Source organism: Eleutherodactylus coqui, chromosome 13, assembly GCF_035609145.1.
Source record: "Eleutherodactylus coqui strain aEleCoq1 chromosome 13, aEleCoq1.hap1, whole genome shotgun sequence".
In the NCBI taxonomy this organism is placed as follows: Eukaryota; Metazoa; Chordata; class Amphibia; order Anura; family Eleutherodactylidae; genus Eleutherodactylus; species Eleutherodactylus coqui.
Genome location: NC_089849.1, coordinates 2,979,967 through 3,006,882, shown reverse-complemented (window position 1 = coordinate 3,006,882; position 26,916 = coordinate 2,979,967). Strand labels below are relative to the sequence as shown.

At 57.1% G+C, this 26,916-nt stretch overlaps 1 protein-coding gene and 1 long non-coding RNA gene across 2 annotated transcripts; both read right to left on the bottom strand.

The window, feature by feature from the left end:
- Positions 1-4,890: 4,890 nt before the first annotated feature.
- LOC136587673 (uncharacterized) lies at positions 4,891-7,177 on the bottom strand. The gene is made up of 2 exons (XR_010787482.1): positions 6,953-7,177; positions 4,891-6,922 (listed from the first exon to the last, which is right to left on the bottom strand). It is a non-coding gene; the product is annotated as an uncharacterized lncRNA (long non-coding RNA).
- A 349-nt stretch (positions 7,178-7,526) lies between these two features.
- Positions 7,527-22,935, bottom strand: PEDS1 (plasmanylethanolamine desaturase 1). Its single transcript, XM_066587328.1, has 6 exons — positions 22,757-22,935; positions 18,765-18,884; positions 13,883-13,974; positions 13,121-13,265; positions 9,622-9,834; positions 7,527-8,213 (listed from the first exon to the last, which is right to left on the bottom strand). The coding sequence occupies exons 1-6, from the start codon at positions 22,917-22,919 to the stop codon at positions 8,092-8,094; spliced, it is 855 nt and encodes a 284-aa protein (XP_066443425.1). The 5' UTR covers positions 22,920-22,935; the 3' UTR covers positions 7,527-8,091.
- Between the last annotated feature and the right edge of the window lie 3,981 nt (positions 22,936-26,916).

Here is a 26,916-nt window from a genome sequence, read left to right as displayed (position 1 = left end):
TGGCCCTCAGTAGTAATAGTGACCCCGACATTGGCCCTCAGTGGTAATAGTGACCCCCACAGTGGGCCTTGGTGGTAATAGTGACCCCCACAGTGGTCCTCAGTAGTAATAGAAACCCCCACAGTGGTCCTCATTAGTAATACTGACCCCCACAGTGGCCCTCAGTAGTAATTGTGTCCCCCACAGTGGCCCTCAGTAGTAATAGTGAAACCCAACAATGGCCTCAGTAGTAAGTGACCCCCACAGTAGTGAAAGTGACCCCCACAGTGCCCCCCTAGTAGTAATAGAAACCCCCACAGTGGTCCTCAGTAGTAATAGAGACCTCCGCAGTGGCCTCACTTGTAATAGTGACCCCTCCCCACCGTGGTCCCCAGTAGTAATAGTGTCCCCCACAGTGGCTCCAGTAATAATAGTGACCCCCACAGTGGCCTCAGTAGTAATAGTGTCTGCCACAGTGGCCCCAGTAGTAATAGTGACCCCCACAGTGGCCTCAGTAGTAATAATGACCCCCACAGTGGCCTGAGTAGTAATAGTGACCCCCACAGTGGCCCCAGTAATCAGTGTCCCTCACAATGGCCCCAGTAATAGTAGTGACCCCCACAGTTGCCTCAGTAGTAATATTGTCTGCTATATTGGCCTCAGTAGTAATAGTGTTCCCCATAGTGGCCCCAATAGTAATAGTGACCCAAACAGTGGCCCTTAGTGGTAATAGTGACCCCCACAGTGGCCCTCAGTGGTAAGTGACCCCCCCATAGTGGCCCTCAGTGGTAAAAGTGACCCCCATAGTGGGCCTCAGTAGTGACAGTGACCCCCACAGTGGTCCTCAGTAGTAATAGTGACCCCCACTGTGGCCCCAATTGTAATAGATTCCGCTATTTCAGCTCCAGTAGTAATAGTGATCCCCACAGTGGCCCTCAGTAGTAATAGTGACCCCGACATTGGCCCTCAGTGGTAATAGTGACCCCCACAGTGGGCCTTGGTGGTAATAGTGACCCCCACAGTGGTCCTCAGTAGTAATAGAAACCCCCACAGTGGTCCTCATTAGTAATACTGACCCCCACAGTGGCCCTCAGTAGTAATTGTGTCCCCCACAGTGGCCCTCAGTAGTAATAGTGAAACCCAACAATGGCCTCAGTAGTAAGTGACCCCCACAGTAGTGAAAGTGACCCCCACAGTGCCCCCCTAGTAGTAATAGAAACCCCCACAGTGGTCCTCAGTAGTAATAGAGACCTCCGCAGTGGCCTCACTTGTAATAGTGACCCCTCCCCACCGTGGTCCCCAGTAGTAATAGTGTCCCCCACAGTGGCTCCAGTAATAATAGTGACCCCCACAGTGGCCTCAGTAGTAATAGTGTCTGCCACAGTGGCCCCAGTAGTAATAGTGACCCCCACAGTGGCCTCAGTAGTAATAATGACCCCCACAGTGGCCTGAGTAGTAATAGTGACCCCCACAGTGGCCCCAGTAATCAGTGTCCCTCACAATGGCCCCAGTAATAGTAGTGACCCCCACAGTTGCCTCAGTAGTAATATTGTCTGCTATATTGGCCTCAGTAGTAATAGTGTTCCCCATAGTGGCCCCAATAGTAATAGTGACCCAAACAGTGGCCCTTAGTGGTAATAGTGACCCCCACAGTGGCCCTCAGTGGTAAGTGACCCCCCCATAGTGGCCCTCAGTGGTAAAAGTGACCCCCATAGTGGGCCTCAGTAGTGACAGTGACCCCCACAGTGGTCCTCAGTAGTAATAGTGACCCCCACTGTGGCCCCAATTGTAATAGATTCCGCTATTTCAGCTCCAGTAGTAATAGTGACCCCCACAGTGGCTCAAACCACCATCCCCTTCCATACATACCCGAACCTCCTGGCTGTAAATGTACCTTCAGGAGCATTGAGGTGAATCTGTTGTTACTTTGAGGCCTACAAGTCTAAGGTCCAGGGATGTAAGTTTTAGTGCTCTCTCACACGGCCGTATGTCACCTGCAGTAAACAGCACATACGCAGGTAACATGTATTTGTGCTGCATATGTTAAATCCCTGCAGCCTAATACATGTGAAAAAACACAAGTGTGAGGGCCGGCTAGGGATCAGTGGGCTTTTAGCACCGCGTATTGTTGGTGCCATACGCCCAGGTGCGTGAGCCCTTCTACTTACCTTCCCTTGCCGTCCACACCAAGCCTGCCACTCAATGTATTGAGCTGTGTGCAAAGTAGTCCTTTGATTCTACACAAGTATTGGGGCGCACATAGAAGGGGATGGAATTCGATGTTATACCCATTTTCCCCCAGTGTTGGCCTTCACCTTCCATGACTGCAGTCCTCCTCCGCGGACACTTCCACCAGATCCCCATAGAGGTGTGGAGAAATTTGCCACCATTTCTGGAGGAGCTTCAGATGATAGGTGGCACAGATACAGCATTCTAGTTCTGAGATTGAGATCTGGGCTTTGGGCCATTGAAGTCTGCAGACGTTCTGCTCCTCCACACTGCGTGCCGTATGACATGGCGCTCGGTCATGTTGGTGGAGACACGGAGCTGTACCAGAGTATTACCACAGGGGAGGTGATGCCACATTGTCCGGGATGTCTCTGTACTCATTGGTGTTGGGGGTGGACTTCACTATAACCAATGGCCTGAGTCCTTCCAGCAGAAATACCCCCCACCCCCATAACAGAACCTCCTCCAAACCTCACTGTTGAGACGATGCGACATGTAGAAACCGCTCTCCAGGCAATAGCCAGACCCAAGTGCCGCCATCCGACCAGAAGATGGTAGACTGTGATTCATTCACAGCACTTGTTTCCACTCACTTACAGTCCGTCGCTCCGAGCCCCATCGCAGTCACTGCTGTGCCGCTGCTCGTCCGTGGTAACCCATCACATGCCGTTCCCTACGGAGGGTTCTGGTGCTAATAGATGTTCCAATGGCCTGAGACCCCCTGAGCGAGGGCAGACGATGTGTGTGATGTCTTCACAGCCCCTACAAGGCTTTGTTGTCCACGTTCTCAGTTTACAAGGTCTCCCTGAATGTAGCGGCACCACAAACATCGGACGGCCTCCATCCCCCAATAACATGGCCAACAGTGGACTCTGGAAGGTCCAGAAGCTTTAATGTCCGTACATCCCCCAGCCAGACCTAGTCGTTGGCTCTACACCTGGTGACATCCCACCATCTCACCCCGTTGTCAGCTCTACACCTGATGACATCCCACCGCCAGACCGAGTTGTCAGCTCTACACCTGGTGACATCCCCCCACCAGACCCCGTTGTCAGCTCTACGCCTGGTGACATCCCTCCGTCAAACCCGTTGTCAGCTCTACACCTGGTGACACCCCCCACCAGACCCCGTTGTCAGCTCTACACCTGGTGACATCCCCCCACCAGACCCCGTTGTCAGCTCTACATCTGGTGACATCCCCCCACCAGACCCCGTCGTCAGCTCTACACCTGATGACATCCCCCCACCAGACCTCATTGTCAGCTCTACACCTGATGACATCCCCCACCAGACCCCGTCGTCAGCTCTACACCTGGTGACATCCCCCACCAGACCCCGTTGTCAGCTCTACACCTGGTGACATCCCCCCGCCAGACCTCATTGTCAGCTCTACACCTGGTGACATCCCCCACCAGACCCCGTCGTCAGTTTTACACCTGGTGACATCCCCCCCGCCAGACCTCATTGTCAGCTCTCCACCTGATGACATCCCCCACCAGACCCCGTCGTCAGCTCTACACCTGGTGACATTCCACCACCGTCGTCAGTTTTACACCTGGGGGCATCAGATGGATTCTGTACTGGGGCCTCCTTTATAACTAATGCTTAAACATCACCGGACTGCTGGGGGGCCAACAGTTTTGTCAGCGTAGTGTATACCCCACTGTATAGGCGGTGTCAGCGTAGTGTATACCCCACTGTATAGGCGGTGTCAGTGTAGTGTATACCCCACTGTATAGGCGGTGTCAGCGTAGTGTATACCCCACTGTATAGGCGGTGTCAGTGTAGTGTATACCCCACTGTATAGGCGGTGTCAGAGCCCTCATGCAGATTATCAGGCCTCGGTGTTTCCATCATCTTGATAATGCATCACTCCGGCCTGTTCTCCTTGGGAGGATGGTGGAGACGACACACTGTACCAAAACCTCAGCAGTATATTATTAGGTCTGAATGGATTTTGAACAAGAATGTTTCCAGTCATTGACAGCAAGCAGAGTTTCATATTTGTGATTGAAACATAACGGGGGGAATTTTCTTTAAGTCAGTAAATCCAAAGTGTAACGTGGCGTCCGCAGACTCGGGCACAGCGCCAATATCGCCCCTGAAGACAAGCAATAAGGGTGCAGGAGGAATCGCCCTAAACACTGGGATCATCAACTATGAAGGAGAAGCCGCGTGTAAAGGCGTCCGGTGGAGCGCATGTTCTGATTGGTGCGCTCGAGGAGTTTCACATACCGCTTCCCCTAGTATGTGACAGGCCCGCTGTGAGCCGCCCGGACTTGGGCTAGGATCGCCACCAGCTTCGGGCCAGTCTGCCGGTCACCCTGGTTTACCGGTCTTTGGCAGAGACCGCGTGTCCTGCACATGCTCCAGTATCACATGGTCTGCACATACAAGTGTACGTGGTGCGCAGAGGAACAGAGCGCGCTGCCATCTATGTGTTGTGCGCAGCGATACGCTGGTGGGAATGGATCAGTCCATTGACATCTCCCACCCTGACGGGGGCCAAGAGGACCCCCTCCTGCCATCAGCAGGTACACGGGGGCCACGGCCGCACCTTAATCTGCACGAGGCCTTTGCATCTTTGGCACGGAGCGCTTACAGACCCTTCGCCCGTGGGGCAGCGCCGTCCCTGACATCTCCCCAACAGCTAAACGTACGAATAACCACAGGAGGCGGAGCCAGTTTCCACAATCGGTTAGTAATGTCTAGTTTTCTCCATTATAAATATATTTACACGTAGAACAGAAAATGCTTCCTCATTCTGCAGAAAAGTCGAGATCTTAAGGCTTCAGATTAAGGAAAAGAAAAAGAAATAAGCACCTTAAAATGACCATCGCTCTTCCCCAGACGTGGGGGTCACGGCGACCGCAGATGGAGCAGGCTGTAGGGTAGTAGACTGTGGGGCCACGAGCAGCAGTGAATTGGTTAAACAACGGGGCATGAGATCCGGCCAAAGCCAACAATCCACGGCCGATGTCAGGAGAAGAAGGGGGGGTCAGTCACAAGGTGGATGCAGAGAGCTGCCGCTCTGTGCTGGTGCCAGCTTTACCACGTCAGACTGTCTGTGACCCCTTCTCTAGATGCCCCCTAGTGTGAGGAGGGTGTGGTGCAGTGATTCATCTATTGCAACACTACAACTCCCAGCATGCCCTGACAGTCCCAGGTTGGAAACCAAGCCTAGTGCACAAGTGACTTAAGCTTCATTTAGGCACAATTATCGCTCTAAAGCCATCTTCGTTGTCTAATTGTGCCCGTCTTCTACAGTTCGGCCAAAGTAGTTTTCAGTTCTGCTTGAAAACAGGCCTTTAGCAGAACAGTTGATAAGCAGGACCACACGCTGTGCTCTGCTGGGGGAGAGCTGATAACATTGTTACAGCTGTTCTCAGTTGTCACCCAGCTGATAAGCAGGACCACACAGTGTCTGTCCATGGTGCTGAATTCTCCACGGGGAGCCATGGCTGAACAATGGGGTTAATTACAGAGCTCAGACCTCCTGCTGGGTTCCACAACCCCTCCCAGAAGCTCATTTGCATGCAAATCAAGCTAATAAAGTACTAAGAGCAATTCGTGCCTATTAGTACTTTATGCAAAACGATCGCTGATGTTTCAATCTTTTAAAAGAATCTGTGTGTGTAAATGGGCCTTTACTGCCAACTACCAGGAAGGAGAGACAGAATGCATTGCGGTTAGATCGGACATTAACAGATAAGCCCATGGAGCTCGGTGAAGTTGCAACAGACAGAGGAGGATGAGGGAGTAGTCCAGGCGCCGGGGAGGGGTTGCATAGTGCAATGGCCAGGGCAGCCCAAATGTCACTCCTCAGGTGCCGCGCTCAGAAGATCCAGTGGGGGTGCCAGTCTCCTAAATAAAGCCCTGTCACTGAATCAGCAACTGGTCTGCAACTTTCCAGCTGAGGAGGTGTTCTTCACCATTTTCAAGATCTGTGCTTGCTGTCAGTAAATGGAATATTTCCTACAGCTGCTTTGATACTCTGGGTATCTTTGATCAGGATGGGTTTCCTTTAATGTAACTTAGAATGTTGCAATTCACTGACAGTAAGTTGCGATCTTGAAAATGTCAAGACTGGGTTTGGCTTTTTGTCCCCCTTAGAGCACTGCAGGCGATTAGTCTGTGGTGACCCCGGGGGTGAAGGGGACGTCTACCCGCAGCACAGCAGAGACAGGCACTTGGCACTGGGAGCCATGTGACGTCCCGCCCGGCCGAGGCTCCACATCAGTCATCCCAACCGCGCCTCACGTGTCAAACAGGAGCCGTGGCCTCAGCTTTGCTCCATATACCGTATGTGAATAGAAGCCCACAACCGGGAACACAAAATAGCGCCAGGCAGCGGTCCCGACCGTCTCAGATGACGTACAGACAGCTGTCAGAGGTAGACGGGAGAAGATGACAGTAATATGGCAGGGAATGGGGGAGCTCTGCATCAGTCAGCCCCATCCAGTTGGAGAGCACGGCTGTGATAGAGGGGCCCCTGCTCAGGACCCCATTAGAGAGCAGTCTCCCATGGAAGACCCGGTCAGGGTAATGCTACATATGTCCCCTGCCTCCTTCATCGATGACAGCAGGTTGGGGCGGGGGAGGAGGGGGCTCTGATGCAGAAGCCCCTCTAAATAGGCCCACACACAGAGGTCAGAACCCTTACACGATTGCCAAATCCCATTAGCTCCTGTCCTCCATTGCCCATCACCACCGCCTCCTGTCCTCCATTGCCCATCACCACCGCCTCCTGTCCTCCATTGCCTCTCTGCATTGCCCCCTTCCTATACCATCACAGGCTCCTGTCCTTCTTGCACGGACACCTTCTGTGCTCCCCCATACTCTGTTGACGCCCTGCCCAGTATTACAGGACCGCTGTCTCTTGTGCTTCCCCACAGCGTTCCTGCATTACTGCCCCCTGTCCTCCAGTACCTCCCTTCACCACTCACAAGCTGGCACTTCTCAGCCCCCCTCCCCCCCCCTCCGGCGGCGCAGGAGCCCCCCCACCCCCCTCCGGCGGCACAGGAGCCCCCCGCACCCCCCTCCGGCGGCACAGGAGCCCCCCCACCCCCCTCCGGCGGCACAGGAGCCCCCCGCACCCCCCTCCGGCGGCACAGGATCCCCCCGCACCCCCCTCCGGCGGCACAGGAGCCCCCCGCACCCCCCTCCGGCGGCACAGGAGCCCCCCGCACCCCCCTCCGGCGGCACAGGAGCCCCCCGCACCCCCCTCCGGCGGCACAGGAGCCCCCCGCACCCCCCTCCGGCGGCACAGGAGCCCCCCGCACCCCCCTCCGGCGGCACAGGAGCCCCCCGCACCCCCCTCCGGCGGCACAGGAGCCCCCCGCGCGCTGTCAGTATTACGTAGAAATAGGATTTGTTTTCGGCAGAGTGTGAGGATGGCGCGGTGCGCCGGCGGTGCTGGACGATCTGTCAGTATCACGCACGATAGCCCTTCTCCACAAATGATAAGAAATAATCGTTAACGGCACAGCAACAAAAGAGAAGTAATGCGTGTGATATTGGCCTCGGCCTCCCGGCGGCGGATGTCATGTTGATACAACAAATGTTATTGACTTCACCGATGAGTCCCCATAGTGAAGAGCGTACAATCTTCCTCTTTTCTGGCCCATGTGGAGGTCACATGATGCTCAGCAAGGTGAAAGGTCAGCAAAAAACAACAAAAAGAGGAAAAAGGAAAAAGCAGACCATGGTGTCAGCCGCTGAGAGGAGGGCCGCTCGGTTAGTCTCACGGAGTGTCGCACAATCTCGGCTTGTGCTTATTAGTCAGTTAATCCCACTTGAGTCCTTTAGATATTTGGCTAATGGCTTTTAGTTTTCACTTTTTATACGTTGGCAACTGTTAGAGGAGCGGAGCGGCCGCTCGGGTTACTTCACTTTCTGCGCCCACTTTAGGTCATCTGATCGCGGCTTCTCGCCCGTGAGGCCCTGGATGAGGTCTTCTAGACGCTTCCAGAATCCGATCTTTTCTAGAGGGTAGTTCAGCCAACCTAGAAGACACAAGTGCAGATAGAGGACACAGGAGCCTCCACAGAGGGGGGGGTGAGAACCACGGAGCCTCCACAGAGGGGGGGGGGGGGGTGAGAACCACGGAGCCTCCACAGAGGGGGGGGGGGGGGGGAATCAAGGAGCCTCCACAGAGGGGGGGGGGGACCACGGAGCCTCCAGAGAGGGGGGGGGGGGGGTGAGAACCACGGAGCCTCCACAGAGGGGGGGGGGGGGGGGGGGAAATCAAGGAGCCTCCACAGAGGGGGGGGGGGGACCACGGAGCCTCCAGAGAGGGCCGGCCCGCACCACTCTCATATCTGTGTACTTCTCAGGCGGTCATAAAGCCATTCATTCATTGGCACTCAGACAGGCAGGTGTTTTTACGCACATGAAAAAACACCCACAGAACACGCAGCGCCCTGCGAGGCATTACAATGGGGGACAACAATGACCGTCCGGGACAACCCTTTAACCCCTTCAGGACCAGAGAGTTATCCCTTTTATATTTCAGTTCTGTCTCCGCCTTCCAAGAACCATAACTGTGTTCGCTGCGTTGGCGGCCGTATGAGCGCCCGTTGTCTGCAGAACGAGTTGTAGGCCTTAATGTTACAATGTACGGAAAATACTTTAAAACATCTCCAGGCGGTAAAAGGTAATTGCGCCATTGTTGCTGGGTTTAGTTTTTACAGTGGCTAGGGTGCCCAGTGGGGCTAACAGAGCGGGGTGGAGGGGCACACCGGAGCTCACAATCCAAGATGGCACCCACTCACTGTGCCTCTTCTGTCAAGAAAATAGGGCGCCATTCCTTGTGTGTCACAACATAGCGCGGCGGGACGGATTTGGGCCTGGAGTGTAACAGTACATGGAGATGCTGCATGAGCAGGGCCTGGTGGGCATCGATGCGTGGGTGCCCCTAGTAGGCTCCAGGCTGCCATGCTATCCCATCGGAAACCCTCACCCCCGTTCACGTTGTCTGAGGTGCCACTGAGCACAGGCAGGGGTCTCCCAGCCCCGACTGTATAGAAGTGCAGTCAGTTTTGACCCCGGCATCTAAACAGTTAACTGCCGTGATCAGGGCAACGCTAAGTGAAGCAGTTATTAGCGACAGTCTGCTGTCAGAAAGGCTGATAACCGCTGACGATGTAGCAGACTCTGCGCCCGGCCGCTCCTGATACCCTGCAGGACGTTTATAGTCATTGGGCGGTCCGGAAGTGGTTAAGCAGCTCAAATATTGCAACAGCCCCTACTTGTTCAGAGTCTGCTCTGGTGAACTGCATTGTGGGAAGCCTTGTCTTTACATCACGCCCTATTCCTGAGGCTCCACCCTTTCCTGTGTACGCGATCCCCTCCCCCCTTCATGGCTGCCTTAGGGGTGGGGGGAATCAAGAGCCGCAGCCAAGAGCTCCTTACCTGTCGTGATGCAGAAGTAGGTCTCGTGCGGCGACACGTGGTGGATGCGGTGGTGCTTGCGGGGCAGGATGATGTGCCAGTCTTGAAGGAAGACCACCCAGAAAGGAAGACCGAAGTACGTGTGAGACCACTTGTGAATCTGGTTGGTGAGCGTCACAAACATCGCCAGAGCAAAGATGAAACACTCGGTGGCGTACGTCTTATAGAGGATGTCTGCGGAGGGCGAGAAAGGTCTCATTATACTGCATATGCCGTATCGCAGGCGGGCACGGGGCAAAAAGCTGCATCCAGATCTGCCATTAACCCCTTAGCAACCAACCCATTTTGTGCCATAAGGACCAAGCAATTTTCATGACTCATTGACACCTGCACTCTGGGGGACATATAATGTGTTGGAGATGTTACTGGCCGCACTCTGGGGGACATATAATGTGTTGAAGATGTTACTGGCTGCACTCTGGGGGACATATGTGTTGGAGATGTTACTGGCCGCACTCTGGGGGACATATAATGTGTTGGAGATGTTACTGGCTGCACTCTGGGGGACATATAATGTGTTGGAGATGTTACTGGCCGCACTCTGGGGGACATATAATGTGTTGGAGATGTTACTGGCCGCACTCTGGGGGACATATAATGTGTTGGAGATGTTACTGGCCGCACTCTGGGGGACATATAATGTGTTGGAGATGTTACTGGCTGCACTCTGGGGGGACATATAATGTGTTGGAGATGTTACTGGCCGCACTCTGGGGGACATATAATGTGTTGGAGATGTTACTGGCCGCACTCTGGGGGACATATGTGTTGGAGATGTTACTGGCCGCACTCTGGGGGGACATATAATGTGTTGGGGATCTTACTGGCCGCACTCTGGGGGACATATAATGTGTTGGAGATGTTACTGGCTGCACTCTGGGGGACATATAATGTGTTGGAGATGTTACTGGCCGCACTCTGGAGGACATATAATGTGTTGGAGATGTTACTGGCTGCACTCTGGGGGACATATAATGTGTTGGAGAGGTTACTGGCCACACTCTGGGGGACATATAATGTGTTGGAGATGTTACTGGCTGCACTCTGGGGGACATATAATGTGTTGGAGATGTTACTGGCTGCACTCTGGGGGGACATATAATGTGTTGGAGATGTTACTGGCCGCACTCTGGGGGACATATAATGTGTTGGAGATGTTACTGGCCGCACTCTGGGGGACATATGTGTTGGAGATGTTACTGGCCGCACTCTGGGGGGACATATAATGTGTTGGGGATCTTACTGGCCGCACTCTGGGGGGACATATAATGTGTTGGAGATGTTACTGGCTGCACTCTGGGGGACATATAATGTGTTGGAGATGTTACTGGCCGCACTCTGGAGGACATATAATGTGTTGGAGATGTTACTGGCTGCACTCTGGGGGACATATAATGTGTTGGAGATGTTACTGGCTGCACTCTGGGGGACATATAATGTGTTGGAGACGTTACTGGCCGCACTCTGGGGGACATATAATGTGTTGGAGAGGTTACTGGCCGCACTCTGGGGGACATATAATGTGTTGGAGAGGTTACTGGCCGCACTCTGGGGGACATATAATGTGTTGGAGAGGTTACTGGCCGCACTCTGGGGGACATATAATGTGTTGGAGAGGTTACTGGCCGCACTCTGGGGGACCTATAATGTGTTGGGGATGTTACTGGCCGCACTCTGGGGGACATATAATGTGTTGGGGATGTTACTGGCCGCACTCTGGGGGACATATAATGTGTTGGAGATGTTACTGGCCGCACTCTGGGGGATATATAATGTGTTGGGGATGTTACTGGCCACACTCTGGGGGACCTATAATGTGGTGGAGATGTTACTGGCCGCACTCTGGGGGACATATAATGTGTTGGAGATGTTACTGGCCGCACTCTGGGGGACATATAATGTGTTGGAGATGTTACTGGCCGCACTCTGGGGGATATATAATGTGTTGGAGATGTTACTGGCCGCACTCTGGGGGACCTATAATGTGGTGGAGATGTTACCGGCCGCACTCTGGGGGACATATAATGTGTTGGAGATGTTACTGGCCGCACTCTGGGGGACATATAATGTGTTGGAGATGTTACTGGCCGCACTCTGGGAGACATATGTGTTGGAGATGTTACTGGCCGCACTCTGGGGGACCTATAATGTGGTGGAGATGTTACCGGCCGCACTCTGGGGGACATATAATGTGATTGGTACAATTGCTGCCAGAAGTCTATCTGATTGTATTTTTTTACTACTTTTGCGCCATAAAACCTGTTTTTCAGGTACAAGTGGTCGCGGCGTTGCAGTCGGAGGCCGTTGTTTCTCGTGTCACGCAGGCAGCGCTGCGGTTTTCTTTGCCGTGACGTTTGCATCACTTTTTACTACATGAGGTGAACAAAAGAAATCCTGGCATTACCCTAAAGACGCCGGTGGGAGTGAGAGGGACTGGATGACATTACAGGATGCAGGCACTAGGGGGCCCGCGGGGTTGGTGGTCCGGGGGTCTCCGGCTGCCATTATGGAGTCCGGAAGGAATTATTTCCTCTGAATGAGCTTATGGCTGCTTGTTTTTTTGCCTTCTTCTGGATCAACAAGGGTTGTGGAACAGACTGACCGGATGGACATCATCGCCCTCCAGCCGCACGCACTGTTACCTTCTTACAGCGGTCGCCATGCCACACGGTCGCCCTCCGGCTCGCGGTGAACGCGGTAACTACCACTATTTCACAAAATGTTTTTGCCATTTTATTGATTTAAAGGGTTTTTGTGGGAAAATGATTTTTTTTTCCTTTCAAATTAAGCTTTATTGAACCTCGACTATTTTTATGTCCCTGAAGGGAAGTGGAAGATGCGACTGTTCGATCGCCAGGATACTACACTGCATTACTTAGGTAGTGCATTCTACTCTGCCGGAGGCGGGGCCTAATAGCCCGAATTACATGGCAGACATGTCAGGCTTCCGGCTGCCATGGGAACCCATTGGTACCTTATGTTTATATTGCGGGGTGCCGATGGGTAACAGGAGGAGCCGCCCCCTGTTATCTGTTTACATGCTGCAGCTGCTATAGGTTGTGGCATGTCAGGGGTTAAACTGTCGGGATCTGGAGGTTTCTCCATTCCCAGCGGTTAGGACAGGAACCGGGCTGTAGTTGGGACGCTGAGCCAACGCCTTAAAAAGCTGTATGTGCAGGTAAACAGCCCATCAGTAAAAAGGCGTATTGTGGCCACAAAGGGTTAAATGAGGTCTTCTACTCCAGTCACATCCAGAGCTGCAATCACAATTCTGTTGGCTCCTGCTTGCAATCGGAGAGCCCGGAATCCCTTCTTGTAGATCAGACCTTCATCTCCCCCATGCATTACAGATCCGATGCGCTGAGAAGTGTGGATGCAGCTCTGGCAGTGATTGGAGTATTACCGATGTGCTGCTGAACAGGACACGAGGCTGCGCAGCGCGGGGAACAACATGCGGTACCTGGAGAGAGGAAGAGGAACTTGTAGGCCATACAGCCCAGCGGAATGACGGTCAGCATACAGTTGTCGCCGTTGGTCTCTATGAAGTCGTGCCTGGTGATGGCCGTGGGGTCGATGTGATGCTCCCGGAAGGGGCGGATGAAGGCCTGAAGGAGAAGATGCGCATACAGGAAAGCTGCACCAAGTGCCAGCGACACAAGACCAAAGATGGCCGACTCCGGGACCTCCCAGAATGCACTCTGATTCTAACAGAGGAATGTCGGCACTATTGTCCCCCCCCCCCCCCACTGATAGACAGGAGAATCCCACCCAGCCAGGATTGGCTGATAACAGAGATTGCAATCCCCCATCCTACACTCAGCTGCTCCCCTACCCAAAAAACAGCTGACAACAGGGAGCAGTAGCCCATAGTCAGCTGTCCTACAGTCAGCCTCTGATCTTAAAGGGGTTTTCCCACAACCTAAAACTGCTTCCCAGCCACTCTTATCTTCCTGGTTGCTGCTGACCAGGACATGTGACCACCGTAGCCAATCACTGACCACAGCCATGACCTGTAGACTGCAATTGGCTGCCGTGGTCACATGTCCTGGTCAGCAGCAACCAGCAAGTTAAGAGCGTCTGGGAAGTAGATGTAGGTTGCAGGTGATAATAGGGAGCATCAGAAAAGCTCCCCCCTCCCACTCCCCCCCATGATGCAGATGATCAGCCAATCAAGTATCAGGATGCAGTCACATGTCCCGACAGGTAATGAGGCAGGACTCACCTTTCCCACAATGGGCAGTTCCACGGAGCCCCAGGTGTCGGCGCCCCAATGCACCAGCCCGGAGGCGAAGTCTGCCGTTACGATCCCTGCAACTAAAGAGAAAGAGAGGGCGGGTCAGGGCTGAGCAGAAGACAAAGGGTTAATAGAAGGAAACCATCAGCATGCGGCGCCGGACACGGCAGCCATATAACAGGGAGGGGCCGCTGCGCTCATTTATGGCTTTACAGCGGCTCTTCACACCCGCTTATCAGCGGCCATCGCCCTCGCTGCCGCCATGTCTTATCTCCTGGACGGACGCCACTGTTTGTCTACAGAGGAACAAACATTCCTCCCCGCAGCGCAGATATGTCCACCGCAGGGTGCAGCGCCGATGGTGTGGGCGGGTACTGCGGGGTATCGCATCCAGAGCTGCGCTCCATACTGCTTTCCTGCAAGTAGAGAGCGGTGCATTCTGGGAACGTACTGCCATGTCAGACCAAGCACTAAATCCACAACACAGGAGAAGAGGCAAATCTTAGAGAACCGTTTAGCAGGGTCCGCCCCCAAACTGTTACATCATTCCTAAAAACTGCTAAAATGCATGTCAGCAACAGATGAGGGAGGAGTTAAGTGAGACCGAAGCGGAGACAGACACATGGTGCTGCAGCCAGATACTGGAGTCACATCCCCACTGCTCGGTACTGCTGTACAAAGTCCTCCAAGATGATGCTACTTTGTATATGAGAGATCAAGAAGAGAAGACCCTCCTCCCCCAGGAGACAGAAGAGGCGGGGGAGCCGGAGGGCCTCTCCTCAGTATATACAGAGTAAGGCCGGCGGACACGCCGAGTACTAGGCGATGACATGGACTCCGCGACCTTTCTGCAATGTCACTGTGGAAGGGCCGGCTGCGGGGCGAACGGCTTCTATTGACTTCAGTGGAAGCGGTCCGTGCGGAATCCATACAGGAACACAGCATGCTGCGATTTGCCCTCCGCGAGCGTAGAGGAAAACGCGTTTTGCCATAGCATGCTATGGGCGGTGTTTGCTGCGGACACCCGCTCCGGATTCCACAATGACAGTCCGCCCGAGGAGCACCCTTCACCACAAAGCCTGCCCCCTCTGGCCTGTCAGGTATTCCCGATTATTGGGTGCAGCAGTAGGGTGCGTCCTGTATCATCAGCTGCTGAGCCGCCGCCATGCTCACTAACGAGCGCAGCCCTCATTTGGTGCCAGGCAGTCTGTGCCTCACCCCCTCCCTGTACACCGCAGGAAGAGGGTAAACACCAGCGCCCTCCTTACATGGCAACCGAGACCTGTAACCACAAACACAGCAGTGTACACTGACAACCAGCCTCTCCAGGTGCAGCCCCGCCCCCTGCTGATGACATCACCGGTAGAATGAGGTAGTCACAGCCCCGCCCCCTCTATAGATCACAAGTAGCCCTGTAGTCATGTGATGAAACAATATCCTCACACGGACCGCTTCACATTAGAACGGGCTTTAATTTCAGGCTTCGTATGAGAAGCAGCTTCTGTCTTCATAGGTCACATGACCCGCGACCTTCCTATTGGACGCCGCGCTCGGTTCGCACAGATAATGAAGTTATAGGATGAGGATTGGGGTTGAAGCGTCTCGCCCCGTCATGTGATGCAGTCCGGTCAGGATCTCTGCTGGCTGACACTGAATGTAGACGCCCTTGTTTACATGCAGACTGTGACCCGACGGACACATTGTACCAAACTATCAGCGAGGGGGCCTCACGGTGCCGCCCTGCGACCGCACAGAGGTCAATGCGGTTGCAGCATGAACCCACTGACTTCAATGAGGCGCATTCGCCGTATGATGGAGTCACGTCCTGCCGTCGCCTCACACGGGCCGAGCTCACATGCGGGCAGTGCGGGCTCAGTCACATTTCGGCAGCAGTCCCCGCCCACTGAGCTGCCACGTCACCATGGTGTCCGGCACGTTACTGCGCCATTTTATACAGGACTTCTGGATTAATCTGCAATGGCGGCTTCTCACACAGATGTGAACAGAGCCTTATCTGGGGTCTTACCCTGCTCACAGCCAGAGGAGAGATGAATCTTATTTGTATAGCGCCACCCTCAGGTCGTGAGCGAGAGCGTAGGACTGCCCTTCCGCTGCCTTTGCACTCTGCGCCACACGGGCCAGAGCTGCACTCACACTTCTGCCTTGCTCTCCGGCGACGCACTTCATCCCCGGCCGGTCCTAGAAGCAGAATCCGGAAGCGGAGAACATTCTGGACTCATGATGTCACCGGCGCCGGTCCGGCTCTCCCAACGCTGCCACCGCCCGCCGGCTCTCCCAACGCTGCCACCGCCCGCTGGCTCTCCCAACGCTGCCACCGCCCGCCGGCTCTTCTCTGGCTCCTGTCAGCTAGCCGGATTGTGCGCCGGCCCCGGGATCTTCTATCGCTTCCGTTTCATTTCACGTTATGGTGTAACACTACGGAGCGCCTGCTGCTTCTGCAGCTCTGGGGGTGACTAGAGCATAACATGATGGGCTCTGTGCCGGCATTACACATCATGGCAGAACTCCTGGCAGCTCTTCGGGGAGACATGTTAATGTTGGATGCAGATTACGTCCCACCAGGGACTCCTTCACTCTGCCAATTCATTCACAGTGGGTAGCGAGGGAGACGGCGGAGCAGAAGCATGTGGCGGGCATGCGTGGCACATGTATGTATGTAGAACAGCAGGGAGTATCAGCGGCCGTCCTGCGCACCGCGTCACGCTTGTAGCACGGTACTCTCAGGTCACTATACAGTAAGGCACAGCAGACGAGCGATACGAGCGCCAACACAGCGGCCCAACCCCACGCCACGCTGCGGCCCAACCCGACGCAGCCGCCCAGGTCCAACCCCACCCCACGCAGCCGCCCAGGCCCAACCCCATGCCACGCTGCGGCCCAACCCCACGCAGCCGCCCAGGTCCAACCCCACCCCACGCAGCCGCCCAGGCGCAACCCCACGCCACGCTGCGGCCCAACCCGACGCAGCCGCCCAGGTCCAACCCCACCCCACGCAGCCGCCCAGGCCCAACCCCATGCCACGCTGCGGCCCAACCCCACGCAGCCGCCCAGGTCCAACCCCACCCCACGCAGCCGCCCAGGCGCAACCCCATGCCACGCTGCGGCCCAACCCCACGCAGCCGCCCAGGTCCAACCCCAACCCCACGCCACACGACGGCCCAACCCCAATCCCATGCCACGCTGCGGCCCAACCCCACGCCGCCGCCCAGGCCCAACCCCACGCCGCGGCCCAGGCCCACTCCGCCGCCCAGGCACAACCCCACGCCACGCTGCGGCCCAACCCCACGCCACGCTGCGGCCCAACCCCACGCCACGCTGCGGCCCACGCCACGCTGCGGCCCAACCCCACGCCACGCTGCGGCCCAACCCCACGCCACGCTGCGGCCCAACCCCACGCCACGCTGCGGCCCAACCCCACGCCACGCTGCGGCCCAACCCCACGCCACGCAGCCACCCAGGCCGGATTAATAATGAACCATAACGTGTCACCAGCAGTGATTAACCCCGTGGGCCGCAGCCAACTGTCCCGCTGTTCCCCATTGCAGCCCACATCTATGGAGGTCAGAGCAATGCGGATCTGCCTCGACCATCTAATGGAAGACTACATGTTGGGGGACAAAAGGAGCGTCGCCAGTTCGTTCCCCAATCATATACACAGAGGACCCCGGGACACACGTGCAATGGGGGATGGGTAGCGGCGGCCCACCAGTACAACACAGGCCGTTTCTTCTGACTCCGAGAGCTCATAAAAGGAGCACATCATACAAGACCACCCTCAGTCCGCACCCCAGGGGGCAGCGTAGGGGTCCCCGGGAGCTTCTGCTGCATGCAGGGGGTGCTGAGCTCGGGGGGCTCTGGTGAGGTGACATTCATGACAATACCTGGAATGTCCTGAGATCATAAGAGCCCCTCCTGCAGGCCTTCGCTGCCCCCTCATCTGTCAGCAGAGGGCACAGAAAGCCCCCGAATGCTGAAAACGTGGCTGAGACAGGCGGAGCCGTCGGGGAATCCAGGCTTGGCATGTGGAGTCTGCTGAAGGAGGAGAAACGGCTGCGCTTGGACTGTGTGCAGCTGTAAGGGCCCCAGAGAGCCACAAGTGTTGTGACCACCGTATGGGGAACGGTCTCATATTGTACAGCAGACCATCACAATGTGAGGAACCTGAATGCACAAAGATCAAGCCTCAACCCTGCGCCAGAGCCCCCGCCTCATCGCACCACCCTGCGCCAGAGCCCCCGCCTCAAGCCTAAACCCTGCGCCAGAGCCCCCGCCTCATCGCGCCACCCTACACCAGAGCCCCCGCCTCATCGCGCCACCCTACACCAGAGCCCCCGCCTCATCGCGCCACCCCACGCCAGAGCCCCCGCCTCAAGCCTCAACCCCACGCCAGAGCCCCCGCCTCATCGCGCCACCCCACGCCAGAGCCCCCGCCTCATCGCGCCACCCCACACCAGAGCCCCCGCCTCAGCGCGCCCACCCCACCCCAGAGCCCCCGCCTCATCGCGCCACCCCAGAGCCCCCGCCTCATTGCGCCACCCCACACCAGAGCCCCCGCCTCATTGCGCCACCCCGCGCAAGAGCCCCCGCCTCATCGCGCCCCCCCCCCCCCACGCCAGAGCCCCCGCCTCATCGCGCCACCCCACGCCAGAGCCGCAGCATCAGCAACGACATGCAGCGATGCATTAAACTCTAGGAAGATGGCGGGGCTCAGAATACTTGGGCTGTCTTGTCCAGATCACTTTTGAAGGTCCCCAACAAGTTTGGGATTTCCATTCAGGAAATTCCCTCTATCATCTCAGTCCCCTGAGCAGACCACCCCCCCTAGTGGCCGATGTTGGGGTGCACTTACCGACACTGAGGATGATGCTGGCCGTGTGCTCGATGCTGAAGTAGCGCACCAGGTTGCAGAAATTGAAGGACATGAGGAGGAAGCAGAGGATGACGGAGACCCATTCCTGGAGCCGCTTCCCTGCGGAGAGAGAACAGGTCATAGGATGAAGAGGGTGCGTGCTGCCCCCCAGAGGATTCAGGATGCGGCCCTGAGGGCGGACCCCCCGCCTATCCCCCCAACGTGTTGTATACAATCCCGATCACATCAGAGTCCATACATATAGAGTTTATAGTAGAGCCGCACAACCCTATATATAGCCCGCTGCCCACCCTGCCCCCGTCCCTCGCGTGCCGGCCGGCCAACTAATATATATATATATATAGCCCGCTGCCCACCCTGCGGCATACAAATTATATATCCGCACTGCAACCTCCTCTATACATCTACTCCATATATACACTTGTTGTCAGTAACCCTCCTGCGGCAGATCGGTAATGATGGGAGTTGTGGTGATTAGATGGACGGTCACCGGAGGCCCTAAAAGCAGTCCCCCCCCCCCCCCCCCTTGGCCTATAAGAGGCTCCTTGTGTGTAGTGACCTCTTCTTCCACTTGTAGGTCACTAGACGTCTCTATGACGCAGAGAAGAGATTTCACCAGAGGGGGGCGCATTATTGGGATGTGAGAAGCTGGAGGGTCGTATCGATGAATTGTCCCCCACCGGCCGTTCTGACCAGACTGTTAGGAGGTGTTGGGACCAGTGGATGTGTGAGGGCACACAAGGTGACCGGGCTCAGGACGCCCCCTACAGACCACCAGTAGAGAGGAGCGTCTGACCAGACTGTTAGGGGGTGTTGGGACCAGTGGATGGGGGCACACAAGGTGACCGGGCTCAGGACGCCCCCTACAGACCACCAGTAGAGGGGAGCATCTGACCAGACAGTTAGGAGATGTTGGGACCAGTGGATGGGGGCACACAAGGTGACCGGGCTGAGGACGCCCCCTACAGACCACCAGTAGAGAGGAGCGTCTGACCAGACTGTTAGGGGGTGTTGGGACCAGTGGATGGGGGCACACAAGGTGACCGGGCTCAGGACGCCCCCTACAGACCACCAGTAGAGAGGAGCGTCTGACCAGACTGTTAGGAGGTGTTGGGACCAGTGGATGGGGGCACACAAGGTGACCGGGCTCAGGACGCCCCCTACAGACCACCAGTAGAGAGAAGCGTCTGTCCAAACTGTTAGGGGGTGTTGGGATCAATGGATGGGGGGCACACAAGGTGACCGGGCTCAGTACGCCCCCTACAGACCACCAGTAGAGAGGAGCGTCTGACCAGACTGTTAGGAGGTGTTGGGACCAGTGGATGGGGGCACACAGGGTGACCGGGCTCAGGACGCCCCCTACAGGGCTGAGATACTACTGGTAGATACACTGTACTGTGGAGTTCCTGCGGCCACCTGGGACTTGTAGTTCTACCACAGAGCAGCGAGGGCAGTGTATTTGCGCTCTAGTAGGGACCGGCGCGGGGCGGTTACAGGGACCGGAGGAATGGGACTAAACACAGATGGCGCCAATCACAGACAGGAACTGATTAACCCCCTGCTAACCAGAGAGGCCTCGCTGTACATGCAGTCATCTGTCCCAGTGTCAGTCTTCATGAATAGAATGCCAGAGTTGCAGTGAAGACCCGGCCTGTAGGGCAGCACGTCACACAGACCCCTCCGCTCAGACGGAGCGTGGCCACAACATCATGTGATCACCCGGAGCCAGCAGAGGACCCCCAGAGTGTGGATCACATGACCACAGACTTGGGGGTGCGTCCAACCTCCTCCCCCCCCCCCCCTTCTTGTGCATCACTCCCATCAGCTCCCTGTGCTTTACACTGCAGCTCTGCTTCTCCAGAACGGCTATGTGGAGGGCAGTGTGAACAGCGCCCCCCCGCGGCCTCCGCCACATGCTGCTGAGCGCAATCACACAGAGCACACAACGTGGCTCAACCAATCACGACGCAGAACGCCAGGCGCCACCCCTTAACCCCTCGCCTGCTGCACCTCCCTACATACAGGCATTACTGGCTCCATCATTTAACCCCTCGCCTGCTGCACTCTACCATGGGGGAAGCCTAGCAGGACGGACGAGAAGTGGTGGAGTGCGGACCCCCACGGTCACCGCAGCCAGACCTCCAGGCACACAAGAGGCGGAGCAAGAGGAGCGGGTCCAATGCCGCTGATCCGGGGGTCGGAGGGGGCTGTGCAGGCCGTGAGATGGAGGCGGGGCTGAAGGCATACAGAGGAGGGGGTGGGGACGCGCTTCTGTATCTAGGGTCCACACCCCCCACCACGGGGCACCCCCCGCCCGCACAAACTTCATGGAGAGGTAACAGACCTGCTGCCCACCTGTCCGCTGCTTCTGGCTCCGCCCGGACGGCCGCCATCATGTGCCGGGCAGAAGGCTAGAACTGAGGAGACTGCGGACCCCCGGACCACCCAGAACATCCGCCAGGATCCCCGACTGCAGTCAGACCCAAAGCTGCGCTGCCCATGGCTACAGAGCGGTGCATTGTGGGGCAGCAGCTCTGGATGTGAGCGGAGGACACGGCGATCATCAGCGGAATGATCACTCAGCAGGGTGACTAGAGAGGACGGACGGTCAGTGCAGAACGGCCGCCAGAGGACGCGGCGGAGGAGGAGGAGGTCAGCCGTGGGGAGGTCAGAGGGCGTCGGGAGTCACCCTAATCACTATCGGCGCCCTGCGTAGAAGCAAACGTCTCCTCGCGCCTCCGGGACTCCTCTGTGCGACCGATTACAGCGGCGAGAAAACCTGCGAGACGCCCGAGTATGAGCGCCACTCAGGTGGGGAGGGTTGTGGCACGAGCGGCGCGGCGCGAGGTCTCCCAACCCTCCGGCGCTGAGGTGACAAACCCCCCGCGTGACCACAAGACCCCTGCGGACAACCAGCGGCTGGCGGAGCACATAGCGGCTGGCGGGACGCGGCGGAGCACTACAAGCGGCTGACGGAACGCGGCGGAGCACTACAAGCGGCTGACGGAACGCGGCGGAGCACTACAAGCGGCTGGCGGAGCACTACAAGCGGCTGGCGGAGCGCGGCGGAGCACTACAAGCGGCTGGCGGAGTGCGGCGGAGCACTACAAGCGGCTGGCGGAGCACATAGCCGCTGGCGGAGCGCTACAAGCGGCTGGCGGAGCACTACAAGCGGCTGGCGGGACGCGGCGGAGCACTACAAGCGGCTGGCGGAGCGCGGCGGAGCACTACAAGCGGCTGGCGGAGCGCTACAAGCGGCTGGCGGGACGCGGCGGAGCACTACAAGCGGCTGGCGGGACGCGGCGGAGCACTACAAGCGGCTGGCGGGACGCGGCGGAGCACTACAAGCGGCTGGCGGAGCGCAACGGAGCACTACAAGCGGCTGGCGGAGCACTACAAGCGGCTGGCGGAGCGCGGCGGAGCACTACAAGCGGCTGGCGGGACGCGGCGGAGCACTACAAGCGGCTGGCGGGACGCGGCGGAGCACTACAAGCGGCTGGCGGGACGCGGCGGAGCACTACAAGCGGCTGGCGGAGTGCGGCGGAGCACTACAAGCGGCTGGCGGAGCACTACAAGCGGCTGGCGGAGCGCAACGGAGCACTACAAGCGGCTGGCGGAGCACTACAAGCGGCTGGCGGAGCACTACAAGCGGCTGGCGGGACGCGGCGGAGCACTACATACGAACATAGCGGCGCTGATACTTCCACGTAAGGCGCCCGCAGGGGGGCGGAGCTATAACACCGCGGGGGACACAGACAAGTTCTGCAGGGACACCTGTTGCTATGGAAACCTCCCCCCGTCACGTGTCCGTCCCACAGGAGGTTCTGCAGCAGCTCCGTTCCCGCTCTTCCCCCTGTCAGGTGCGCCCGCGCCCCCCGGCAGCTCCCCGCTGAGGGCGGCCCGGCCGGGGTGTGGGGCCCAGGACATGTGGGGGCCCCGGGTGAGTCCGCCCCCCTCCGGCAGCTACTCACCTGAGGAGTAAAGTTCCGCCAGCTCCCGGGCTCCGGCGTGCTGAGAGCCCCACCGCGGCGGCTCCGGCCGCTCCTGCCGCCCGCTCTCCGGCAGCTCTCCCTCCTCGGCCATCGGGCAGAGCCGGGGGTCACCAGCGGCTCCTCCGTACGCCGTCCTCGCCATGTTCCCGGCCAGCCAATCACAGGGCCCGCTGCCACCCGCTCGGCTACGGATTGGAAGATGCGGAAGAGGGGCGGGAATGTGTGGCCAATGAGCAGAGAAGAACGTGAACTCACAGCCAATCAGTGCCCTTTCACGCAAGGTATGCATGTGACGTCTGACCAATAGGAGCACGGCGGGGTCCTGAGGCAGGGTGGTGGCGCAGAGAAAGGCTCAGTGGGCGGCTGCCCGTGCAGGGGGCGGAGGGGTGCTGCTGCTGTGCCGGGGAGCACGTCCTGCCTCCGCTGTATGGATCTGGGATGTTCTGTAGTCTGCATTGTTTAGACGGGGTGCAACTGTGGTGTGACAGCCTTGTAGCAGCTGACTCTGACGGAAGGTCTCCGTTCACTGACAGCAAGCAGCGTCCTTTGCCCGAAGATATTTGTCACGAGTTTTTCCTGAGATCGTTACTAGATTCGCCGGAGCCGCGGGGGGTCGTTAAAAACAAAACTACAACTTTGCTATTTTTGGGCGGATTGTGGGCAAAAGTAATCAGATTAGGACACAGGAATACGAGGGTGTGAAAGCGTTCTGACTCCGCCCACAGTGAGCCCTGCCCGTCTCCGCCCACAGTGAGCCCTGCCCGTCTCCGCCCACAGTGAGCCCGTCCCGTCTCCGCCCACAGTGAGCCCGTCCCGTCTCCGCCCACAGTGAGCCCGTCCCGACCCCGCCCACAGTGAGCCCGTCCCGACCCCGCCCACAGTGAGCCCGTCCCGTCTCCGCCCACAGTGAGCCCGTCTTGTCTCCGCCCACAGTGAGCCCGTCCCGTCTCCGCCCCACAGTGAGCCCGTCCCGACCCCGCCCACAGTGAGCCCGTCCCGACCCCGCCCACAGTGAGCCCGTCCCGTCTCCGCCCACAGTGAGCCCGTCTTGTCTCCGCCCACAGTGAGCCCGTCCCGTCTCCGTAGCCTGTTGGGTAAGAGACGCTTCCTTGTACCTTATGTTAGTGGAACATTGATACATTTACCCGCCGCTGCGGATGGACCAAAAGCAAAAGTGTGCGGAATGTGCAAAAAGACCACCCTCCGATACCACAAACCGCTGTGCAGGCCTGTCCTAAAGGGAGTGAGCGGGTCATGGGGGGGAGTGAGCGGGTCATGGGGGGGAGTGGGCAGGGAAGACGTGCGCCCCGACAGCCCGTACCCACAGCGCTGGAGGGACATCGAGGAGCAGCCGCCCCACAGGAGTCCGAGGACCATTAGGGTCCTGTTTAATCAGGAGGACCCCTCCGAACTGGAAGAACCCAGGCAGGCCTGCACCATCCAGGATGAGGTTTTCGGGGGGGCGGGGGGCACACATCCAGAAGCTGCCTTGGACGCGGAGAAGGCATGCGCCAGAGCACAGCGGGTTATATGCACCAGACTCTGAGAAGGTTCGGCCTGGAGGGGGCGATATCGGCTGCCATTGTGGCTCTATACTCCTCCCCATCGGCTGCAGTACTAGCCAACGGAGTCTTGTCGTGGCCACCCCAAATATCGATTGGCACGCGGCAGGGCTGCCCCCTCTCCATGATTTTCTCCAGTCTATTAGGACTAACCCCCTGAGAACAGGAAGGACCAGCGAACATAAACTGAAGGTATTTGCTGCGGACGTCCCTGTGGCTCTCGGCCCCGCGGGCATCTTACAGCCACTTCGAAGCAATTCAGTAAAGACAAACCCGTCCCAGATGGGCATCCACACAAGGCGGGCGAGGAAACGATTGGCTAATAGCTATGGGGTCAGTGCTGCGCCTCTGCGCTCCCGTACGTGGGCATTCATCTTACTGCCTCGCTGGACGACGTGGTCACGGCCAACCTCCCACTGCTGACCCCTCGAGGCGGGCTGGATGGGCGGAGGAGTGCTTTATAACATGCTTCATATTTTTTCCGATCCGCCCCTAAACATCCCGGACTTCACCTTTTTAGTTTCAGCGCCACATGAATAACTTCATCTGACGCGGAGCAAAACCAAGGATTGCATTTTCCATAACGTCCAGACCTCTGCGACTTGGTGGCATGGCGGTGCCCACCCTTGGGCACTACCATAATGCCTTCTTACTGGACCCAATTAAACACTGGTGCTGTGCGGATGCAGATAAATCTTGGCCGGACTAGAATCTTCCGTCTCACACCCTAAATGGGCCGGCTCTCCTCCGGCCATCGGTGGTTGGACTCTGCTCCGCGGCTGGTGGCTCAGGGACAGCGGGTGCTACAGTCCGGGCATGGAATGTGCTATGTAATTCACCGAGTGCTTCTGCCTCAGTGAGGACCCACCTCTCGCTCCCTCTACAGTCTGACCTCTGATGACCAACCTCTCCCTAAGAAGGTGGCCCAGCGGACATGAGACATACACCAGGGACCGTGCCATTCCCTTTACCAGGTGGCAGATGAGCTCGGTGCCCCAGACTCAGAAATATACACGTACATTCCAATCAGCAACTACCTAAAACCAACCATAAAGCCTCCACTGCCATACCTGGGCTATTGGGGGCGCTGCTGCAACCTAATCCAGTCACTCATAAATACTTCCCCCCTCTATGGCCTGATCACAGACACAAACTAAAAGACCAAGGCGATACCTGAACTGGGAAGATCTCAACAAAACGTTCCCCACTCCGGACTGGGGCAGGGCACTAAAATGGGCATATAGACCAACCGCCTCAGCTTCACACTGGGCACAGTACCAGAGCCATTGGACAGGTGGTACTACACACCCGTGCCTCTGCCCCTGAATGTTGGCTCCCTCCTCCATATATTCTGCTCGTGCCCCGTGCTCTCTGATATTAGGTATCAGGTTCACCGGCTGCCCTCCAGACTGCACATAGCCAACACTCGGCTCACCCCTGAAATGGCACTACTCTTGCCAAATATAGAAAGCCTACCTACCTCACATAGGGTAGTCACGTGCCATATAGTTCATGTTGCGAGACCCCTGATTTGTAGAGTGGAGGACGCCGCTGATCCCCAAAGTTGAGGAATTGGAGGACACTCTTTTTCCTATGAGGAACTAACGGCATTTCAGCAGGATAGAGTGAGGCAGCTGAAGAAAGAGCGGGACCCCTGGCTAGACTAGGACACCAATCTAAGATAAGGGCCTTAACCGAATGTGACTCCGCCCACAAGGAGGTGACCCCCTCTCTGCTCCCGCTTTATTACATCGTTGTGTATTTGCTGACTTAAACTGTTAGAAAACATCCACAATCTGATCAAAAGCGAGTAAACCCGAAACGGGACCTTTATGAGTGAGGGAATCAAGAAACGCTACCCATATTAGGAGGAGATACCAAGCTGGACGCCCCCGTGGCCACAGTGGCCCACCGAACAACTGTACCGCACCGCTAAGGGACCCCGTGGATAGGAAAGCGGAGGGTCCATTGAAAAGAACCTGGGAGGCAGCAGCCAGTCTACTCCACCCCGGCATAGCAGCAACCTGCGGGGCCGGAGCCCTAAGCGTGTGGCTGGACCAGTTGGAACGCCAGATACCTAAAAAGACCCCAAGAGAACAAATTCTGGGCTCCCCCCCGCTCTTGAAGATGGCCATAAATTTCCCACACCGCAGCGCTATCAAACTCTACCACAAGGCTGCTGTGGCCAAAATCCTGGTCAGGCGATCGAGGCTCCAAAAATAAATGATGGCCCGGACTTGGACAGAATTCTAGAAAAAGTTTCGGATACAAAAAAGCGGTTTCCAGAAGAGAGGCAACAAAGAAGAAAGACCTTTTTCCGCCCCGACGCAGCAGCCAGAGCCCTATAAGGGTAAAGGCAAGATGGGGGCTACCCCAAAGGGGGTAAAGGCAGGGGAAGCCTCTTTAACCCTCATCAGGGGTTTTTCCTAAAACCATGACGCCATAGTGGCCAAGAAGAAGCTGCTTCAGGCTTTTAAAAAACCTAAGCCTACAAGACCCAGTCCTCCTGCCTGCTCAGCCGGACCTTCTGACACAGGGTCCCCTGAGACATCCGGATGGAGCGGGCCTTCGACTTAC